The following is a 21,616-nucleotide window of genomic DNA, read 5'->3' on the forward strand; positions in this document are numbered from 1 at the left end:
CTTACCCTAACTGGCACGTGAGTGAATGAGAATTGGATCGAAACTGAAGAATAATTATGGTATACCTAGCAACACTGAACCCAGGCATCCAAGGGGAAACCTAGGCATCTCAGGGAGCCTTAGGGCCTGAGCCCCAATGGCTGGTGCATTAATCCCACCTATGGTGGTGCCTGAACTGTGGTCCCATCCCTGAGCTCACTTATTTATACCGACTCTATTAGCTCAGATGAAGGTATAACACGTACATTTTCTAAAAAGGATTTCCTGTGTAATCAGTTCTCTAATTAAAAAGAAAAATACTGGCAGGGAGCTGAGGGAGAGAAAAACACCTCTTCATTGAGGCATTTGCTCATTAATTTTGTGGAGCACTTGGATACCATGGTGACAGGTGCTGCATAAAAGTGTGGGAGGGCTCTCGTGCTAAGGTAATTGTAACCTTTGCAGTAAAGTCAGGACCAGTTGATCACAGAGACTGAACTTCCCTTTCGCTTCTAATGTTCCCTGCAGAACTAGTATGAGGATAAACTCCTCTGTGGCTAAAATGAGGCTCAGGAGTTGAGTCAGGCCAGAGCATTTCACCAAGACTGGGTTACAGTGTACTAAGGGTATGTCTGCGATATGGCAGTAGCATGTCTCGGCCAGGATGTTCCTGAGTTTGCTCCAAACCTGAAAATTCACTGCTGAGCCTGCTCCGGGGTGGTCCCTCTGTGGTCCACTCTCAAAACTCTGGTCTTCTGGGGTATTTCTATGTTTGGGGCATGGGAGAAGGATCAGATGAGTGGGACATGCTCAGAAATATCCCAGCCAGGACACATTGCTGCTGCTACAGTGTAGACCAGTGATTCTCAACCAGGGTGCTTTGAGATCCTTTCCAGCGTGCCACACAACATTAACACTACCAGGTGTGCAAACATAATTCACAAGATAAACTCAGATAGTTTAAATAGGATTCCATAGTGACAAAAATGTTCTGACCTATTGCGGTCTGTCTGAGTTGTTTGCAACAGAAGTGCGCATTTCCCAAGTCAAAAAAAAATGAAAATTAAGAGCTGGCATTTTCTGAGACATGCCTTGATTTTAATGAGATCCTTTAGTCTAATTGGGGTGCCTTGTGTCTAACAAGATTGAGAACCACTGGTGTAGACATACCCTGAAAGTTCAAAGGGACTATATGGACACTGTTGTGGCTCAATGGTGATATGATTTGGTTTCTCAGTATAACCTCCACTGACTTCTGATCATATAACAATGCCACCACTGTGAATTTTCCTATACAGCTGTGGCTGACAACCTCTCAGAGCTATGGGCCAGAATGACCTGGCTCATGTGCAAGTTGGGCTGGTGTTCGGATCCACCATCTCTGCCTCTATTTCTCCCCCCCACCCTGTAACTGCAGCCCCAGCACAACTCCCTGCTGCCTAACCATGGTTTGGGTGGGGGCAGAGACCTTCCCTTCCTTGTCCCAGTACCAGAATACCAGCCAGCTTTCCAGTATGCAAACCAAATCCAACCCTCATGTTGCCAAACCTTGCTATACACCATCATGAGTTTTTTTGTAAAGTCAACAGACAGCTAATATTTTAAAGTAATAATAATATTTATAAATAATAATATCTGAAAAAGGAACTCTCTTGACTTTCAAGGGACCAGAATTTCTTCTAGATTGGGCCAGAGGTTTCCTCAGTGTTATTACATTAACTCCCAACAAAGTTACACTAGGGACAGGTTTGACCCATTGTGCCAATTTCTTTTTGATTTTGAATTCACTTTAAAGCCCAAATACCTACCAGAATTTAAAAAAGACTTTTCAGTTAGACCTCAGCAAAGAATAGCTGAACAGCTGACTTAATTTCCATATTCAATATTTCTTACTCTCTTTCACCTGTACACCTGATTGATCTTTTTTCAATTAATTTTTCTTTTGCTCAAAATTCATGTTCATCTGCCAACTTGCAAGCTGGATTTTTTTTTAGCACCACTGGGTTTGTAAAAGGTATCTGCTGTGATTGCCAAGTTTCACTCAAAGACAGAAGTGCAAGTAGTAAATAGTACTGTTCTGAGAGCTTTAATTTCAAGGCAGAATTGTTTGCACATGCTTTCAAATGAGGGAATTCAGATTTTTAATAGGTTTTAATTCAGAATTTCTTCTGGCTATTGATCTAGTTTTATTGCTATGCACAACTGGATTAACATCTCTGAGAAACTCAAATATATCTCATGCTTGATAGCAGCTAGGTAGCAAGCCAACTGTGGCTGCTGCTCGTAAGTAAACTATGGTACTTGTTTATTGTTATCTTATTCTCTTCCCCATTTGTATATCTTCATGTCTGGTGTCTTCATGTATGCAGAGATCCTAAATCATTTGGCGTGTGACAATATTTTTATTGTGTGTGCAGTGCCCAGGACAGTGGCCCTCATCAGGCACTTTAGATGCTACTGCAGTTAAAATAATAAATATAATCCTCATTTGCAAATTTAGATGTTTTTCTTCTGTTGTTGCTCTATTACAGGGCACATGTTATGGGATATTATGGCATTGGTACATTCTCTGCGTGTTGATTCTCTCATCTTTACCCCCCTCCTCATATCTGCTGCCCTTTCTTACCCTTATTAGTCTCTTCCCACTCTCACCTCAATACACTAAATCTTGGGTTTCAAAGTTGAGCTTGGGGGGAAGGGAAATGAAGTGAGGCTTTACGTCTCAAAGGGCAGAGGTGGTAGAAGTGTTCAGCACATTGTAATGGGTCCTTAGCTTAGTCTCACCTGGTTCAGTTCTGCATCCAGGGAGGCCAAGAGCTACCAAGCTGCTGACAGGGAGCGTCTGGTTCTTCTCTACCCCAAGAGAGCCATTAACAGTACTAAGGTCCTCCACTTTGGCTGGCACACCTGCATGGTGGAAGATATCCACTGGCAGGTGAAGGCTACATAATCATTGTAATAATACAGTTAACCTGAAGTACTGTGTACTATGAACACAGCTAGAGTTCCTTTGCCTCCTGGTGTCCTCCCTGAGAGATTGGCTCCTGCTCTAGTAGTCATTCACCCCAATACTTTATTCACTGTATTTGGAGCCTGAGAGTATATTTCTCCTTAATGCTCCAGTGACTTCAAAAACCTGTAATTAAATTTGAAGAGAGCTGTTTAATAGCATGTATATAAATATGCTGTAATTACAAATATGGAGAAGCAAGCACAAATAGTTTAATTTCATGTTGAAGTTTTCATAAAAGATAAGAATCCTAAATTTCAATCCTTTGAGAAAATCTGTAGTGTGGGAGCAAAATAAGAGTGATGGCAATGTGGCAAAGACATGGTCCTGGAGATCTTGCACTGATTCTGTCACTTCTTTCCATGACAATGAGTTTCTTAAAGGGGCACTGTCGGAAAAGAAAAATCACATAGGTGACAATGGGCTCTGCAATTAATCACTGGTTACCAGGAAAACAGTGGGTCTGGATGCAGGCCCCTTTAATTCTATTAGACCCCTCCAGAGAAACTGACACTTACACTGACTGTGGTATTTAATCATCATATATTGATGCCTAACCCCCTGTCTGAATCACAGAATGATGCTAGGCTATTGTAATCCCCAAAGAACCCAGAAGATAATTATGAAAGTAGAAGACCAACTTCCCTTCTTAACAGAGATGTAAAAATTTTGGCCAAAGTAATTGTGCCTTCTCTGGACGGGTCTTGGCTAAACTGATTAACAAACAACTGATTTTGTCCGTGGCTGGAATTATGTAGATGGCATAAAGACCTTGATAAATGTGCGTTAGTCTGGCAAGGTTCTAACCCTGTTCAATAGCCCCTCTCAGTGTGGAAAAGGCCTTTTGGTTGAGTCAAGTGGGAGTATGTGTTTCAGACACTAATTAGGATGGGATTCCAAATATACTATATGCCATGTAGAAGTCCCCAGTGTACCACTGTAATAAATGGTTCCTGATCTTCTTCATGCTAACTCATTAGAGGGCTGAGACATGATGCCCTCTTTCATCTCTGCTCCTTTGACCTCTCACTGCAGCCCCCAGTGGGTTGGACCCAGTCAGACCCCATTCTTCAAGCCATTACAGTAGGAGATGTGGCGCACAAAACCTGGATGTGTGGAAATGTCTTTATCATTCTTTCCAGCCCAGCTTGCTCTATTTCCAGTGCTTTTTAATAAAGTCAGTATGGAAATAAAGCCTAGTCATAGCACCAATCTTCCTTGCAGCAGACCTTTGGGGAAAAAAAGAAATAAAACCTGTTCTTTGTCCTTTCTTCCTGATTAGGGCCTTTTTACCTTCCTCTTGTACCTGCAAGTCCTCTCTCTTTTCTTCAGAAAATGCACAATGATCTCTTGCACTAAAGTAGTCTTCCTTAACTGGCTAGAAGCATGAATGTAATCAAGATGGGGGTTTTTTTGGGTTTTGTCTATCTTACTAAAGTGCTCTGTATCACAACTTACAGAGATAAACTTATGTCATCTACTTGGAAAGGCTTGAACTGGAATGAACTGCTTTTTTTGGCCCAGAGGAGATGGAGTACTTGGTCACATTAATTCATTGCTTTCTGGGAGGAGTATAGGGCCTTCACAGTAATCCTTTATCTTTTCCTGTCATTGGCTCACTGTTTCACTTAACTTCAGGTCACACCAGCCTCCTTTAGCTTGTGATGTATTCCTTTTCTCCAGAATGTTTCTGCTTTTCTTTCTCTTCAACATGTCTACATGTGCATTTAAGTGCACCTAAATGTAATACACATTAGTTTAATGAAAATTAAGCAGGTTTAGGCAGGCATCTACACATGCAGGCATTAAAATGCATTAATGCTGTGTGTGGACTGACTTGGGAATAAAGTTAGTCCCAAGGCAGTCCACACACACAGCGTTAATGCGCTTTGACACATCTGCATGTGCATTAATGTGTTTTAACTGTTCACAGCTAAATTTGATACCTGCATTTGCAGGTATCAAATTTAGGCACAGTTAACCCAAAATCACAATTTTTAAAGCACATTAAGGGTGCTCATGTGTAGACATGTGCCCTAATGTGCCTTAAATTTAAGCTAATGCGCCTTAAAGCATCTTGTGTGGGTGTACCCTTTGTGTCCCCTGAGGCTTCCTCACTAGGGCTTATCTAACAACATGCAGTACCTCATTTCTTTTTTGAATATAGCTAGTTGATTTCCATTTTCTTTCTTTACTGGTAGCATCAATGGGTCTCTCCTGTGTTCCTCTGTCTAGTTCCCCACTTCATATCCATTCAGGCCATGTAATTTCTAAAATATGACAAATACATCAATTTATAAAGATACTCTATTTAGTAATCGCTATCAAGGTAATAATATGATCAGTGCAATATTTTTCTTTCCTGCACCCACCCTACTTGTTCCTAACTTGTTCCATATTTTTGCCAGGGATTTGCTTATTGTGGAGAAGGGCATAATGCCTCCTCCACTGTCACACTGCCAAAGGTCTAATTTCCTTGTGTGTTAAAGCAAGAGGTTTTGCTTTCACTCATTAAGGAATCTACAGCTTATACTGGTGAATTCATAGGCACTTCAGTGGAATTTGACCATTTAACAGCTTGACTATGTACTCTCTCCATTTCAGGAGTTTTTCCATTTTCCAGGGCACTAAAAGCTTTTCTTATGTCTGTTTGGCCTGAATCTTCCACTCAGTAGTGTAAGTATGTGTAGGTGACCCAGCACCAGCCCTTGTGCGTCCACTCAGAAGGGATGCAAAAAACAGTAGTTCCCATGGGCACCCAGGGCACAGAACTTGCTTCCATTTCTTGGCAAGTCTGAGACTCCTCATTTTGAAGTGTATTACTGTGATTTCTTACTCTAAACAGCACAATACTGGCAAAGTATGTTGTAATTCTTACTATGGTTGAAATGTTGATGATCAAAATTCAGTTACTTTATAGCGGGATTTAGGATTGTGCATAGTGGCTGATTGACTTTATCCTTTGTGACTCTCGGTTTTTAAATTTACAATTATGTCATGCTGCTCTACGAAAAGGGAGCTCTACCAGACCCCTGCACCCTGGTTACCTTCTGCAAAGAAGTTATGTTCAATCTGTATACATGCACCATTTAACCCAAGAGAATCACAAAATAACAGCTTTGTCCTGCTTGACCTCCTGATGAAGCCAGCATTTTCAACAAATCAATAAAGATTTAAGCAACAACCTTAACATTATCATTGTAATGACATCCCTGCAAAAGGAAAACTGCAGTATCTTAAATCAATCTGGAACCATACATATTACAAAGCTTTAATCATAATCATCTGGTTATTACATGGTATCACAACAGAACAGAATAAAGGACTTTTGGATGCCTTTTTTGTACTTTATCATATATAGATTTCTTTTTCAAATTTAATTCTGACTTTCCTGGGCTTATAATGGGTTATAATTAAAGTATCTCTGTAATCTCTTTAAGTGTAAATTAGTGATATTTACTCTTAACCTCAGCTCTTTCATTTTTCTGGCAGCATAAAAAAAAGCAAATTAGCTTACACAAATTCTTTTAATTTTCAGTTATTTTAACTGGTGTTTTTAATATTCAGAGAAATTTGTTATTTTAATCACTTTTTTAGTCTTTGTCTAAGTGTACTCTTCATTGCTAAAACAATGTCATATAGCAGTCAGCATTTTGACTGTTATACCATGGGGTGAATGAAGAAATGTGTATTTACTACTGGTGGAAATTTATAGCCCTGACACTAGTAAAGTTCAAAGTTTCTAGGAGATGCTAATATTTTGTCCTTATATTGTCTTCTGACAGCACTCATTCCATTCATCTGCTGAACTCTCTCTTTTCTCATAGCTGATCTTGACCTGTGCTGAAGGCTGGTGGCAGCTAGTGTGGACCATTTAAAATGATATCCTCATCTTTCTATGCTCTAGTTATTAAAGCCAAGTGTGCACCTCCATTTGACAGCTATAGGAGATTGCTTGGGTCTGCACTGCACAGGGTGGGGGTTAGAAGGAAGATGGTCTAATGGTATATCATAATAGCTTCTGCTGTTACTGTTGCAACAGTCTTTGCCTTGCTTTGCTTCCCTGCTTCTGTCATAATATTGACTTGCAAACATATAGCATTTTTGCCAGTTGCTATGGTTACTTGTGGGCTACCAGCATCTGAGCTGCAGAAATGAGTAACCAGGCAATACATTTCAAGTCCTAATGAAATGCACAGCAGTGTGTTAAACTTTTAAACCCAACATGAATATTACCAAGCAACATCCATTCGTGATTTACCATAATTGCTGCTGCAGGCTTCTTACAGTTGGTGTACGGGAGCATATGTCTCTTCATCTATCACTACATCCAACAGACATTATCAGCTGCTGGCTTCACTGTATCCCACACCTGTGATGGTTCAGAGAACTAAATTTAGTCTCTCTAAATTATTTGTATTTTCCTGTGTATCCAGAATGGCAATGTCTCTCTGTGTTTATTATCCATTTCTCTTTTCCCCCAGCCCTAGTGGCTTACCTGCTGTGTTGCACTTTTAAAGCGTGAGCTGAACTTGTTCCTTAAGATGTTTCTGCATATGTGGAAGCCTAAGCCCCATCAAACCAGCATTAACCTTCAGTTAAAACATATGAGCAGGTAAATGTGATGGCACTGCCCGCAGCAAGTCTGAATTGGTATTCTGTTTTCTGCTAAGGAGGCATAGTTAGTCTCTATGCTGAACAGAGCATTGCAGGGTTGGCCAAGTGGCAGCTTGTGTGTGTGGTATGTGGCAGACGAGGGAGGGAGCAGGAAACACAGCAACAGGTAGGGTAGAGAGCAGAAAGCAGAGCTGCAGATTGGGCAGGAAAATAATTCAGTGCATCACATGGGTGAAGGTACAGGGCTTACTTTGTAGCATGGCTGCCAAGAAGGTTGGCCCCCATGGTGTATTCCATCCATCTGAACTCCTTCTCATCTTGTGATGTAGTTTATGACATGTAAGGCCAAACTCCAGGCTTTGCGTAAAAAAAATAATAGCACTTGCTAGTGCAGTTCTAGTTTGATTGCACAGCACACAGAGGCTTCCTTTTTCATTTGGGAATTTCCATTGTCTTATACAGAAAAGCTCCTGCTGTATCATTTCTGATTGTTGTCTGTGTTCTGCCGATGTTTTTAATCCAGTGCCAGAGCTGCCAATCTTGGAAAGAAGGAACTGGCTGATCCACCTGCACTATGTCCGCAAAGACTATGACGCATGTAAGGTAAGAGCTATCTTGAAGGAATGGCAATAAGGAGTGTTGTACTGGTTTCATTGCTTAGTTCCTAAGCCTGATCTGCATTCTCTATTAGAGTTTAAACTTCCTCTTGCAAACACACCAGGCTCAAATCTTCTGCCAGTGTTAATCGGTGTAACTCTCTGTCCTTCGGTGGAGCAATGATAATTTAAACTAGCTGAGGTCTGGCCTACAGGGCTTAGTATTACTAAAGCCTAAGGGGGATAATGGTAGTTTCCATGTTAGTGTCTTAGGGAGAAAGTAGTATGTGTCCTAATCACATTCTTCCCTTATTTCCCCTGGGAGCCTGAAGACAGAGAGAGACCATAAGCAAAGCAAATGTGAAAAATGCTTTGCTCAACAACATTTACACCTTTATGTTTACAAATCTCTACAGTGTCAGGGGTTTCAGTGGGCTTTACGTATTGTCTGTCTTGAAAAATTCAAACATTGGAGCAAATACAGACCTCCATTGTTTTTGGTGACAAACAGGGTCTTCCCACTAGACAACAGCATAGTCTCCTCATGATGTTTTAGAGACAGCATGAAAATAGTTCTGTAGAGCAAAACACTCCCACAAGAGAGTATGAGGAAAGGTCTTGGCTTTGTGTGATTGAAATTCATTCCTTTTGCCCATGATACATTGCACCTTTTGATTTCTCTTGGGTTCAGTGAATAGCTTGAGCCTGTTCATTGATGTAGAACTGTAATGGTAAGTGGACATAGAGTATAGCAAGTCATTTAAACAGTATGTTCTCTAGACAAGATTAACGCAATCTATTAAAGGTGACTTGGAGAGGGACGGGGGGGGGGGGGGGGCGGAAATTGGAGTAGCCTGTATGTTTCTGTGATGTATAATGAAGAACTGAAAAGATTGTTTTGTTGCTAGTCCTGTTGGTTCGTTTGGGTTGGTGGTTTTTTTATATCAAGGAATATCTGGTCTTGTCTCAGAATCTTTGTTGGATAATTTCTTGGATGACCAATAAACATGGACCAGGAGTTCACTTGAGGGATCTGGGGTATTAAATCCTTGACAGAAACCTTTTCTCTCGAAGTTAAATGAATGTAATAAACAAATAAAGTATAGAAGACAAATTTCTTCCTCATCTATTTATTCTGCTTGCATTTCTTTAGCTTCTTATTATTAATTTATCAGTGCTGTAGTCTGACATGGAATGCCATGAGGCAGAAAAGAAATGAACTTCAAATATGAGAAACAAATAGGACAGTAACTTTATAAAGGCCTGAAGGAAAGAGGAATCATTTTGGTCTTTATTGGTCATCATAAAGAGCTAGAAAAGGAGGACAAACCCAGGGAACCTGGGTGATTTTCTTTTCCTTGGCAAGTTAGCATTGAAAAAGTAGCTCATAAACTAGTCTGTGAAGCTCCAGTGATCTTCAGAGCTCACAAAATAAAATATTTTTAGAATTAAATTAGGAGGGTTGGACCATACCCTGTGCATACACACGTGTGTGCACACACACAGTGATCTATAGAATCAAGTATTTGAAGTCCTAGGCCCAGATCCTATTTTGCCTGTAAGGTGATTAAGATTTAGGTGCTGCTCACCTTAAACCTATGCATCAAGGTGTGGGAGAGTGAATCTCCTCCATCTCCTATTTTTGGGCAGGCTTAAGGGCAATCTAACATTCTTCCATCACATCAGGATCCATCTCAATCCTGCTCATCAGGAGGGGAGGTGCTTTGGGGTTCTCCCTCACACAAGGTTGTCTACCAGGCTTTTTTTTTCTTTAACCAATGTCTGTCTACTGCAGTATGCATTAAACAGTCCAGGGAATGAGCAAGAGATAGTGGGACTCTTAATTTAACAGTTAAGGCACTCATGGTTGCCACAGAGGCCATCCTGGATTGTTTCTTGCTACCAGACCTGTTTTCCCCCTTTAACATCTAATGATCATTGGGTAGGATGGATAGGTAGCTCTTGGAGCAGAAAACAGGGGGCAGATCACTGTACTTTCTCTCCCAGATGACTGCCTTCCTCATGGGCTGGCAGGGTCACACTCCCTCTTTCTCACTCACCTGAGCTCCTTGCATTCATTTCCACCTACTGGTCCAGCTTCAACAGGAGGGGTGGGAGATGGTCTCCGCTTTGCCTAACCAGAAAGTATGGCGGTTTGGGCATTGTCCTGAGAGAGACACATGGGTTCATATCCCTAGAGGGTGAGGTAGGCCTACAACCCAAACCTCTCCTTTCCTGAGTAAATGCTATAACCATGAGACTGTTGCATAAAAGGTGATCACCATCACACTGCTCCCACTCTCGCCTTCATATCAGCATCCAGCAGTTACCCTGTGCATGACATATTTTTTCAGAGAAGGGATCTGGGGACTTGCAGGGAATGTATGCATATTCCAGGAAGAACGAGATCCCAACAGAGAAGAAGTGCAGTGAGATGCCTGGGTGGCCATACTGGAAGACCTCAGAGCAGGGAGCCAGGTCTACTTGCATACAGGACTTCACAGGCTAACGTGAAAGAATCTAAGCATCTTAGTAGAGCTTTGACAGTTGTACAGGCTAAATATGATCACGTTTAGTGACTTAGGTGTTTGAAATCTGCCAAAGTGCCACATAGGTGCCCTAGAGGTGGAATAGGATTTGGGATCTTAAAGAGTTAGAACAGGGGTGGGTGAAATATGGCCTGTGGGCCAGATCTGGCCCACTAAGTGATTCCTCCCAACCTGCAGGGCCCCTCTGTAAGCCCTGTCTCTGCGGCTCTGATTGTTAAGCAACCACCCCACCCCAGCCTAGTCTGACCCACCCTACCCTGAGCCAGGGGACGCTAGACACAAGAAGCCTCTGCTTGACAGAGGCTTTTCCTGGCCACCCTGGGGCTGTTTCTGCTCTCCCTGCCTATGAGCCTGAAAATGCAGATGAAGGCCTCACTAGGCTGGGGCCAGGGACTCCTGTTGGGGGAAAAGGGGCTGGGAGTGCAGGGAGCCGTGCACTTTGGGGCCAGGCTGGGCTGGCCCTGCACACTGCAGGAGTGCTGTGGGTGCTGAGCACCCACTATTTTTTTTCAGTGGGTGCTTGAGTCCCAGAACACCCACAGAGTTGGCACCTGTGGCTACAGGACTTGAAGAGTTAGTTAAATTTGCCCTCTCTGGCACTAAGAAGCTAATACAGTGGGGGATGTGAAAATGTTGCACTTTCCATAATCAAAGAGTGGTATTTAGAAATAGCTGAGAGAGCTGTTTATGAACATCTACTACTAATTGAATGTGTAATGCCAAAATTAAGATGTATGGAACAAATATGTTTGATTGACAGATCCAGATTTAAAGGGAAGAGAGGCCCAGAGTTTCTTTTAATTTCTTCTCTTTCCTCATCTTTGGTTTTCTTTCCTCTCAGATATTCAAATGAACCTCTTCTGTACATCCAAGCTAAAGTGAGAGTGTCCTCATTTAAGATCCTTCAATCATTTCATAAAGACTCATTGCAATAAAGGCTCCCCTACACCCATAAGCCTATGAACGCTCATTTGTTTTATGAGCTAATTTTTTGGCTTATTTCTTGCCTTGTTTCCAATCTCCTCTTTCTCTTTCTCTTAGGCAGGGGCTGCTGGTGCTGTATATATCCTTTGCAGAAGTATCAGAGCGGCATCAGTTAACTTCTAGATCGGAAAAAGACATTCCCTCCTAACCTCCTCCTAGTTCCTCACCTCACCCATTCCAGCCTTCTCCCCTCTTCAAAAAACCAATTTGCGGATGAGGGAGAAACCTCAGAGCCCTATTTCATTGGTAATGAGTACAGCCAGTTCTTAGTCATAACCCCTGCCCTTCCAAAGACCACTCTGTCCAATCTAGCTTTGGTAATTCTTCATTCTGACCCATGAGCAGAATATAGTAGATTATAGCAGCTGCAGATCATTTGGCAATTATTGTACATTTCTGCCCTCATCCCAGCCCTGCCGTATGTAGCCAAATAAGGGTTTGACACTTTTTTATCAACTCCTTCCTCTCCTCTCTCCAACAAGTGTTATTTGTTCATTCTACTTTCATTGACTGTGTTGCAGCTGTCCCAGTTTCATTTATTTCTTCACAAAGAGCCTGGAGTAGAGGCCTTTATCGGCACAGGAGGTTTTCAAAGGTTCCTTGTGGTGTTTTTCGTGAAGAATATCTAATTTTCTTTGGTCATGAGAATGACGAGGGAAACACTGCAATACTGTGCTTGGATTTTACTGTTACTTTCTAGTTTGGATTAATTTTCTGCCCTCCCTCTCCTCCACCCCTACCTTCTAAGCCCAGGAATTCTGCTGTGCAGTTGCATGTACTTTTCTTATCATGAATGCCCTTCCTCCTTTGCTGCAAAAAAGTGATCAGAAATATAACTTTAAAAAATATATAGCCATATGCTTTGCCTCTAGTTGCTTAGGGCTAGTCTTTTAACTGCAAAGATACTGTGTAATGGAGCTGGAGAACTACAATCTGCAAAGAAGAACTGTGCTAATAAGAGAATTTGAGTACGGGCTGTTGCTACAACCACAGTGAAAATGCTGGAAGTTTACAATATAACACAGAACAGGAGTTTAGCTCCAATAATTCAATATGGCTTATATATGAATATTTATTTTAAAAGTCATTTTGCAGGGCTTGGATTGCATGAATGTTGCTGTTTTATCATATGTGAAAGTCACTTAATGATACTTTTTCTGGTTTCATAAGCAAAACAGCAGCAGCAAAGGCAGTACAATAAGGCAGTTTATTGAATCCAAATGAAATCTAAGACAGTAGAACCCTGTTTTACGCATATTCGATTCACCCGAGTCTCGCGTTTACGTGATTTAATATTAGCACCTAAGCAGAAAAATATACCCTAAGATGCTCGCCATTCGCGTATATACATAAGATATGCAGACTGAGTCAAGTGGAGTTACGTTCAGTTTGGTTTCCCAAGCAGGATTCAGGATTCAGCCTCAGTGTCACCATTATGTTCAAGATGAGTGCTTCTAATACTGATACTACAAGTGCTTTCACCTCTACAAGGAAAAGAAAAGCTATAACTTTGGAAGAAAAACTTGAAGTTGTGAAGAGATACAAGAGCGGTGAGAACACAAAGGAAATTAGGTGCACTACAGGGCTCAGTGAGTCAACTCTCCATACAGTTAGGGACAATGCGGAGAACTGTAAGAGTGCTACACGTTTATCTACAGCCCATGTTTCAATAACAAGGTCAGCCATCATGGACAAAATGGAACGCATGTTGACAACGTGGATTGAGCACCAGAATCAAGAACATGTGCCGCTTTTGACCCAGGTGATTCAAGCAAAGGCACGCAGCACTTATGAAGTGTTAAAGTGTGATGATCCTGAAGCCAAGCCATTTAATGCAAGTGCCCCAGATGGTTCAATAGATTTAAAGCATGCCATGGATTTCATAATCTCAAACTGACGGCCAAAGCAGCAGCTGCTGATAAAAGTGCTGCAGATAAATTTCCTTCAATCCTACAGGCTGCCATTGAGGAAGGAAGCTATGATCCGAGGCACATTTTCAACTTGGACAAAACCAGTCTCTTCTGGAAACAGATGCTGAGTCACATGTTTATCTCAGTCGAGGAAAGAACAGCCCCAGGGTTCAAGGCCGCAAAGGATCACTGCACACTGCTGCTCAGAGCAAATGCAGCTGGCAACTTCAAACTCAAACCATTGATGGTTTACTACGCTGAAAACCCTCAGACGCTTAAGGGGCACCTGCCTGTTTACTGGAGAGCCAGCTGGAAAGGATGGGTTGCTGGAACATTGTTTGAAGATTATTTTTCTAGTCTGCTGCATTTGGAATTGAGGGCTTATTATGACGGGCAAAATCTGTCTTTCAAAGTTCTCCTGCTTCTTGATAATGCTCCAGGACACCCCCAAGACTTGGCGACCTCAGTGAGAACATTAAGATGCTGTTCTTGCCACCAAACATGTCGCTCATCCAGCCCATGGATCAGGGTGTTAATCAAGCTTTCAAGAGCTGTTACCTATGGAGGACCTTCAAGAAGCTTATCAATAAGATAAAGTTAAAAGAAAAGGCAAACGTCAAAGAATTTTGTAAGGCATTTAACATCAAGATGGCTATAAACGTCATCAGAGATGCCTAGAATGATATTACGCAGCAGTGCCTTAATGGTGTCTGGAAAAGCATCGGGTCTGCTGTTGTGAATGATTTTGGAGGCTTTACTGCTGACGAATATATCAGTGATGCAAGGCATGAGATCGTTGGGATGGCTAAGAGTGTGGGCTTTGAGCAGGTTGACGAGGAAAACAGGGCTGAGCTGCTCAATTCCCATAGGGAGGAACTCTCAGATGAGGATCTTCTTGGGCTGAATAGGAAGCGCCATGAAGAGAAATAGCCCATGGAAGAAAATGAAATGAAAGGCCCTTCCCCCAAGTTCTCACGATGAAAGGCATGGCTGATGCGTTCAAACTTTTGGATGGTTACCTAGCCTTCTTTGATGAAAACGACCTCAATTGTGAAAGAAGTGCTCAGGTTGCCAGGCTGATGAAGGAAGCCAATGCCTGCTACACAGAGCTTTACAGGGAGAAGCGGTGCTGCTTGGTGCAGTCTTCCTTGGACAAGATCTTCAGTAAGCGGGACAGCACTATCTTGACGCAATCAACCGACTCTCAGACCTCCACTTCTGGGAGAGAGCCACCCACTTCTGGGGGAGAGATATCACCACCATCTTTTGATGTGTTCAACCTGGATGAAGACTCGGTTCCCCATTGATGGATGGATTGAAGATTGTTGCATGTCCATTTTGTATTCTTTTATTCTTTTACTTATAATGTAAATGAATAAATACGTTTACAATACGTTTTTGTAACATAATAAATAAAGTATTGGTTGAAAAAGGTTGATTTGGTGCCTTTGGTGTCATAAATGTGAGTTCCAAGGAAAGCAACCCCTCACTTTTCTGTTATTTCCCATGGGAAAATTCACCTTAAGTTGCACAAATTCACGATACGCGAGGTTTCTCAGGAACGCAATATATCTGTAAGTCGGGGTTCTACTGTAATTAAGATAATGGGCCTTGTGTAAGAAGCATTGGTGAAGTATAGTGTAGTTGAATGTAGTACATGGAAAACATGCTTTCCGACTGGATTAAGGGAGTCATTTGGTCAGTCTGAAATAAACATCACTTTAAATTTACAGTTTACTGAACTGTTAGTATATGAAGCGATGTTATCGTTTACCTAAGAATATAAGTGCCATACTGGGTCAGACCAGTGGTCTACTGAGCCCAGTGTTTTGTCTCTGATACTGGCAGAAATGGATGCTATAGATTCAGTACCCTTCCTGGCATCTATCATTTATTGGGTTTGAGATGCCAGAGGAAACATCTCCAACCATTCTGTTCAATAGCCATTTATAGACCTAGCATTCATGACTTTATCCAGTCCTTTTTTGGCTGGCTATGTTTACAGGAAAGCTACAGTATTTTATTATTAGATCCCTTATGTCAGGGAATAACGGTCCACTGTCCCACAGGCTTTTTGGTGACAGGACTGCCATTTGGCATAATGTTATCTCTTCACTATTTCAGATGATTATCAAAGAACAACTCCAGGAGAGTCATGGAATGTGTGAATACGCAGTCTACGTTCAAGGTATGCCAGGTGAAGACTATGAAAAGAATCTGTTTGTCACCCTGAAATATGCTGCTGTCTTAAAATGCATTTGCTAGTGAAAAAAAATTTCACAAATACAAGTTCCATATGCGATCTTTAGCAGAGCTCATAAAACCGTGCTCGAGTACATAGGCTTGCGATATAACTTCTGACATTTTTCTACTTGCTGGGTTTAATTTTGAAACTCAGGATTATCAGTTTAGTGAACAGATTAAGGGTCTTTTTTTACCTCCTTGAGTATGAGGATTTTTTGGAGACCTGATATCTTCATATCCTCTTGAAAGTAATGATGCATACCCCTTTTTATAATTGGCCCTGTGCATTTCACTGCATCCTCTGAAATGTGTTAAGAATGTTTGCCTCTGTTAGTTGTGTGCTTCTAGGTAACCAATTAGGTCACAGTTTCTTTTAAGGATACCTTAATGTCAAAGGTTGTGTGGCATCTGTCTGCACACAGTGGCTGCTGTGTTTGTTTGTACAATCCATCCATTACCAGTGCCTATTCATTGCTGTGGAACGGCGTGAAAATGAAAGTCATTATATAAAACTGATACCCCAGAAATGCAGTTAACATGACATTTGTGCTGCAGTCTCACTGTTCACTCTGCTGTTTTGTTTAGAGACTGTCTGTATTGCTGCTTGGGGCTGCTCACAGGTCTGTGCTTTAGCCCAAACTCCACTGATGTGCCACATTACAAACTCCCAGAAATGGTCCAACTTGTCTCAGAAGCTGTCCTGAGCATCAGGCCCCAAAGCTGATCTTCCTTCTAGCATGGTTTCCCCTGCCTTGTTCTGAGCAGACTATATCACACTCTGCCACTGCCCTACACTACTCTCTCTACTGACTGTAATTAAAGCAAAGCGCAGAAGGGCAGGCAGTTCCTAGAAAGGCTCTATTTGAATTCATTCCCTTCTAAGAGTCTGTCCGCCCAGTACTTTTTCTCCATCTGTTTCCCACATCCCATTGCAGCAAGATGATATGACAGGGAGGAGCTTGAGGGGGGAGCCTTTGATTCACTTCAGAGAGAGGTATAGACATACCTTTGTCAGTCTTGTAATGTTGGAGCATAAGGTTCTCTGAGCAGGGACTGTCTGGTACTCTATATTGGTAATGTACTTTATGCAAGAGGGCCCCATTCTTGGTTGACCTTGGAGCGCTACCCTAATAAATTACAGCTATTATAATTAATAACATTAACATGCAGCTCCTGAGCACATTGTAGTCTGTGTTATGCAAAAGAGGAAGGGTGCAAGATTATTTTTTCCCGCAGAACTAGATCCTGAAATCTGAGAGTCCATGTGATAGGTTGCAGAATGCAGGGATGGGGGAGAGCTGAATTTCATCAGCCAGCATCAGTGTTTGTAGTTAAACTATAGTGCACAGCAGAGGGAAAAAGAATCAAGGCTTTCTGTTACTGAAGAAGGGTTCAGGCTACTACTTGGGGCTTTCTTTCTTCTAAAGTAGCCTTCAAACAACCGAAAAATCCTGTATGCACCTCACTTTATTCCAAATAAGAATTTCTGGCTACACTGCTGCAATAGAGGGAAAAACAGACTTCATACTATTTCAATCTATTCATCCTTGCTTTACAGTGCAGGCCAGAGATGCAGCTTTCTCCTTCGTGGAGTACTAAACTAACATACGTTGCATATGTTGCTTTGCAGCTTTGATATTTCGCCTGGAAGGGAAAATCCAGGAATCTCTAGAACTCTTCCAGACGTGTTCCATTCTGAATCCTCAAAGTGCTGACAACCTCAAGCAGGTGGCACGATCGCTGTGAGTGTCATTTACTTACTAAACTGGGAAGTGTCACCCAGGACATTGCAGGTTTTGTTTATCTTCCAGATGCAAAGTTGATACCATTTAAATTCCAGGTATGCTTCCTTCCTATCAACACTTGAGTTGGTTTTCCTGGGCAAGCACTTCTCATTAAATTAGAATCTCTGGTACAGTGCATCTGTCTAGTCATCGTCATTGATGCACTTGTATCATTTTTTTGCCTTGATATTTTGAATGCTAAAGACAGAATATTAAGTCTAGAGCTGTGAAATCAAGCTTGCACTATGCAGAGCTTTGTCTTGGGGTAGGTGACAGGTTCAACTTTGGTCACTTGTTTCTCTCCCTGCATCAAACACAGCACTGAAGAAGCAGTATATTTGTATTCTTGGATTGGAGTGCCTTGTGTCTGTCAATGCAACCCTTCTGAGTAGCTAGGGAACAGTGTTAATACACTGCCTGTGTGTATACCACCTTCCTAGTGCTGCCAGAGATGTCCACTTTTGAGTGCACCCCACCCACCTGCTGCCACCTGCATGTGCCACACCTGGAAATGTGACCTGGAAGCTATTTTCACAACACCCCCATGTCCACAGCTAAGCATGCTGGATGCAGAAAGCTTGAGATTTCTTGGTTTGGTCCATGCAGTTGCAAGTAAGTGGATGGGGTTTGCTTGAGAGTAGTGCCCCAGTCACACCAGAGATACAGTATGGACGTTCCCTTAGATTTTAAATTTCTTGGGACAAATCTGTCATGTTAGGCTATAAAGTAGCTTACAGACCTGTGAAGCTGAATAAATGTAACTTCTCCTTGGCAGGCATGTTGGAGGGAACATGTTCAGGGCAAAGAAAACTAAAAGTTGATTTATTTTCATAGGTTTCTTTTGGGGAAACACAAAGCAGCCATTGAAGTGTACAATGAAGCAGCTAAACTGAATGAAAAGGACTGGGTAAGTCTAGGGCCTTTTTCACATAGTTTATAGGAGTCTTGGTCACAAACCTAGACTCAAACAGTGTGTGCGCGCTCTGCAGGGTATCAGACTTCAAATTAAACCCAGCTTAGCCTTCTAGTACATAATGAGCTAAATTGCTTCAAGGATAAACAAGGGAAATGACTGCCCAGGCTAGAAACCCTCCAGTACCACTGATCCCTTTGGTATCCAACCAGGGCAAAACAGTATCTAAAAAAGGTTACTCCCAAAACAAGTGACAGGGATTGCACTGAGTATTTTCCATCTTGGCAAAAATCAGGCCTTCACAAAGAAGAAGAAAGGAGAGATAAAAAAGGCTATGATAAAGGGCAATGACTGTAAAAGATAGAGCGAGATGAAGAAAGAGTGAGGATATGTTGTACAGTGTCTTGTGAACAGCATTCTGTATGCAAATGCATACCTACAGAAGAAATGGTGTGTTGCTGGCATAGGCTTCCTGTACATGGTTTCATGAAGCAAGCTATGGCTAATCTGCCGGTTTAAAGTGTAGTGGGCCTGATTCCCTGCTCCCATCAACTTCAGCTAGGATTTTGGGAACTCATTACTTCTCAAAATCAGGCTCAGTACGTGGGTATATTTGGCACCACTCTCTTCTTCATCCCACTCCATGCTAAACAAAGAAGCAATCTTCTAGCAGATGGACCTCCTTTTCATCCAAGTTCCCCTTAATCAAGCAAACTTTGAGGCATGTGTTGGGCATAGTGTTAACCCTTTGTTTACTGCTTGTTTGGCAGGCTTGAAACAGGTCTTTTGTCTTTGTTTTTCTTGTGCTTTCATCTCTCTTGGGCTGTGCTGTTTACTTTAGGATAAAGTTTAAACTCAGATTCTTAAAATGACTGAAGTGTATTGATTTTGTTGAACTACAAAGCAAAAAAGGGCTTTATCTGATACAGGGAGGTTCCACTCCAACCAAAGACAACTGCTGCTCATCATCTTTCTGGTTGTCCAGCACACAGTTCAACCTTATGCAACTTTTTCCTTTTTATTCTCATTAGGAGATCAGCCACAATCTGGGTGTGTGCTACATGTACCTGAAGCATTTCAACAAGGTAATTAAGGTGCTTGCCCAAACAGAGACTGGGGCATTGGCTGAGAATAACTGTTCACAAGCTAGTTTGAACTCTCGTCTAACAACCCAGTGTACTTTACAAATCATTCATCAATAGAAAATCACTCATTAAAAGATATATTGCCAGCAAAGGGGATATAGAGTGAGGCTTGGAGTTGCCCGGTGGCTCATGGTAGAAGTCTCCAAGACCCTACATAGACTAGAGTTCATACCCTTTTTTAATTCAAGAAGGCCAGTTAACTTGGTTTAACAAACAGGACTGTAAATGTAAATGCAGCAATCCCCGTCTCAGGCATCAGTGATTTAGTCTGAAGCATAGAATAAACATACATTTATTGGCACACAAGTTTGCTGGGTATCTCTGTTTGCATTTACAATATTGTGAATTAATGTGAACAAGCTGGCACTCAGTGACTCAACACAAGTCAAAAGGCCTGCTTTTAGAAGCTTTCTCACCCTTATTAGACAACCACGCAGGGTCTGACTAGGCAGCTAATAAACCACACTCTAAACCCAAGAAGGTGCTTTTGTATTCCAGGCCTTTATAAAAGGAAATGCAGATACATTTCTAGTTTTAATGAGGCAATTATAACCCTTAGACTGTAGCTATTGCTTTGTTGTCTTCCTGAAGCAAAAAAGATACGAATGGTCTAAGTGCTAAATCCTGGCCACTGCATTTAGCCTATGTCTTGGGGGAATTTCTCAAGTGCTGAGTGGGTTGGTCCACCACACAGGGCAGGAGGCAGGATTTGGAAATCTCATGTAGGAGGCAGCAAGGAGCCATAAGTCCTCTCCATTACTGAGCAGACAAGATTGAGTGCAGAGTCACTATATGAAAGTTCACTGCTCCCTCTTCTCACACCACACAAGGGGCTCACTGGGTGCAGAAACCACCCCCATGCTGTGTCTGGAGCAGCTCAGCCACTGTGAGGGGCAGGGATTGTGGATATACATGCAGAGCTTTTGGTGCTTAGCAAGTAATAAAGAACACCTTAGAAATCTGAAATTGGATTTGCTAACCTAACACCTGAGCATCCCATTTCCTGCTATTCATTCAGGGCATAGACATACAATCAACTTATCTCTGGGAACAAGGGGTGGGACAGTTATAGCTATTCTGTAGTAACTACCTATATATTGCTTTTACCTTAAGGTAAGTGAAAACGAAATTGCTGTAAATTATACCTCTTTCACTAAGGACTTAAGGTACTGTGCTTTAGCTGTCATTTATCTTGGGGTAAAGTCAGGCACAGGGGCAGTTAACATTGATCACTTGACACGCAGTAAAGCTCCAACCCCTTTCACCCCACAGTAAATTGCTCATATGTCTAGATTACCCTTAGGTTTTACTGCCTGTTTGCTCATGATGAGAGCTGAGCTGCTTCTGTTGATTCTATGAGAAATACTTTTTAGCAGGAAGACAACAGCTTTCTAAAGGACTGATTGGCTCCCAGTTTGATACTCCAGCTCTCTACTACTAAACATGTAAGAATTTCCTTACAAATAAGTCCCTTGGGGAGAGAAAGTACTGTCTGTCCTTAACATGAGATCTCTAGTCCTCTTAAAACTCACTGTTTTATTAATCAACCTGAGCACCACACCAACAAAACTTCTGGCCTTTAGAGCTGAGAGGTCTCTGCAGGTGTTAAGGTCAGTATCTCTGCTCATTTGCATTTAGGTCAGAGGCTCTTAGTCTGCTTCTGTGAAGCTTTTGCATCTGCCCATTTCCCTGTTAGGGGTGTTATGATAAAGTAAGAATAAAATGCTTAGGAGAGAGGTTCATCTCCATTCTTGATGAAGATCCTGTATTCATACCAGGGCTGAGGGAAAATATGTACCTGAAACAGCCTTTGTAAAGAGGATCTTAAATTTGAGACCAACTAATGTCTTAAGTGTCCCATTAGTCTGAGAGAGGTATTGGTAGC

At 41.9% G+C, this 21,616-nt stretch overlaps 1 protein-coding gene across 3 annotated transcripts in view; it reads left to right on the top strand.

Annotated features, from left to right (window-relative positions):
- The window catches only part of BBS4 (Bardet-Biedl syndrome 4), a 72,497-nt gene that overhangs the window by 26,124 nt on the left and 24,757 nt on the right, over positions 1 to 21,616 (top strand). For 2 of the 3 annotated variants that reach the window (XM_019533285.1, XM_019533286.1), the window contains exons 3-7: positions 8,130 to 8,209; positions 15,770 to 15,833; positions 17,520 to 17,631; positions 18,508 to 18,580; positions 19,618 to 19,671. In XM_019533285.1, coding sequence (XP_019388830.1) covers positions 8,130 to 8,209; positions 15,770 to 15,833; positions 17,520 to 17,631; positions 18,508 to 18,580; positions 19,618 to 19,671 — 383 coding nt within the window. The remainder of the gene's footprint in view (positions 1 to 8,129; positions 8,210 to 15,769; positions 15,834 to 17,519; positions 17,632 to 18,507; positions 18,581 to 19,617; positions 19,672 to 21,616) is intronic. The other variant, XM_019533287.1, reaches the window with a different exon arrangement.

The sequence above is a fragment of the Crocodylus porosus genome, unplaced genomic scaffold (genome assembly GCF_001723895.1).
Source record: "Crocodylus porosus isolate Cpor-Errol unplaced genomic scaffold, CroPor_comp1, whole genome shotgun sequence".
Lineage (NCBI taxonomy): Eukaryota > Metazoa > Chordata > Crocodylia > Crocodylidae > Crocodylus > Crocodylus porosus.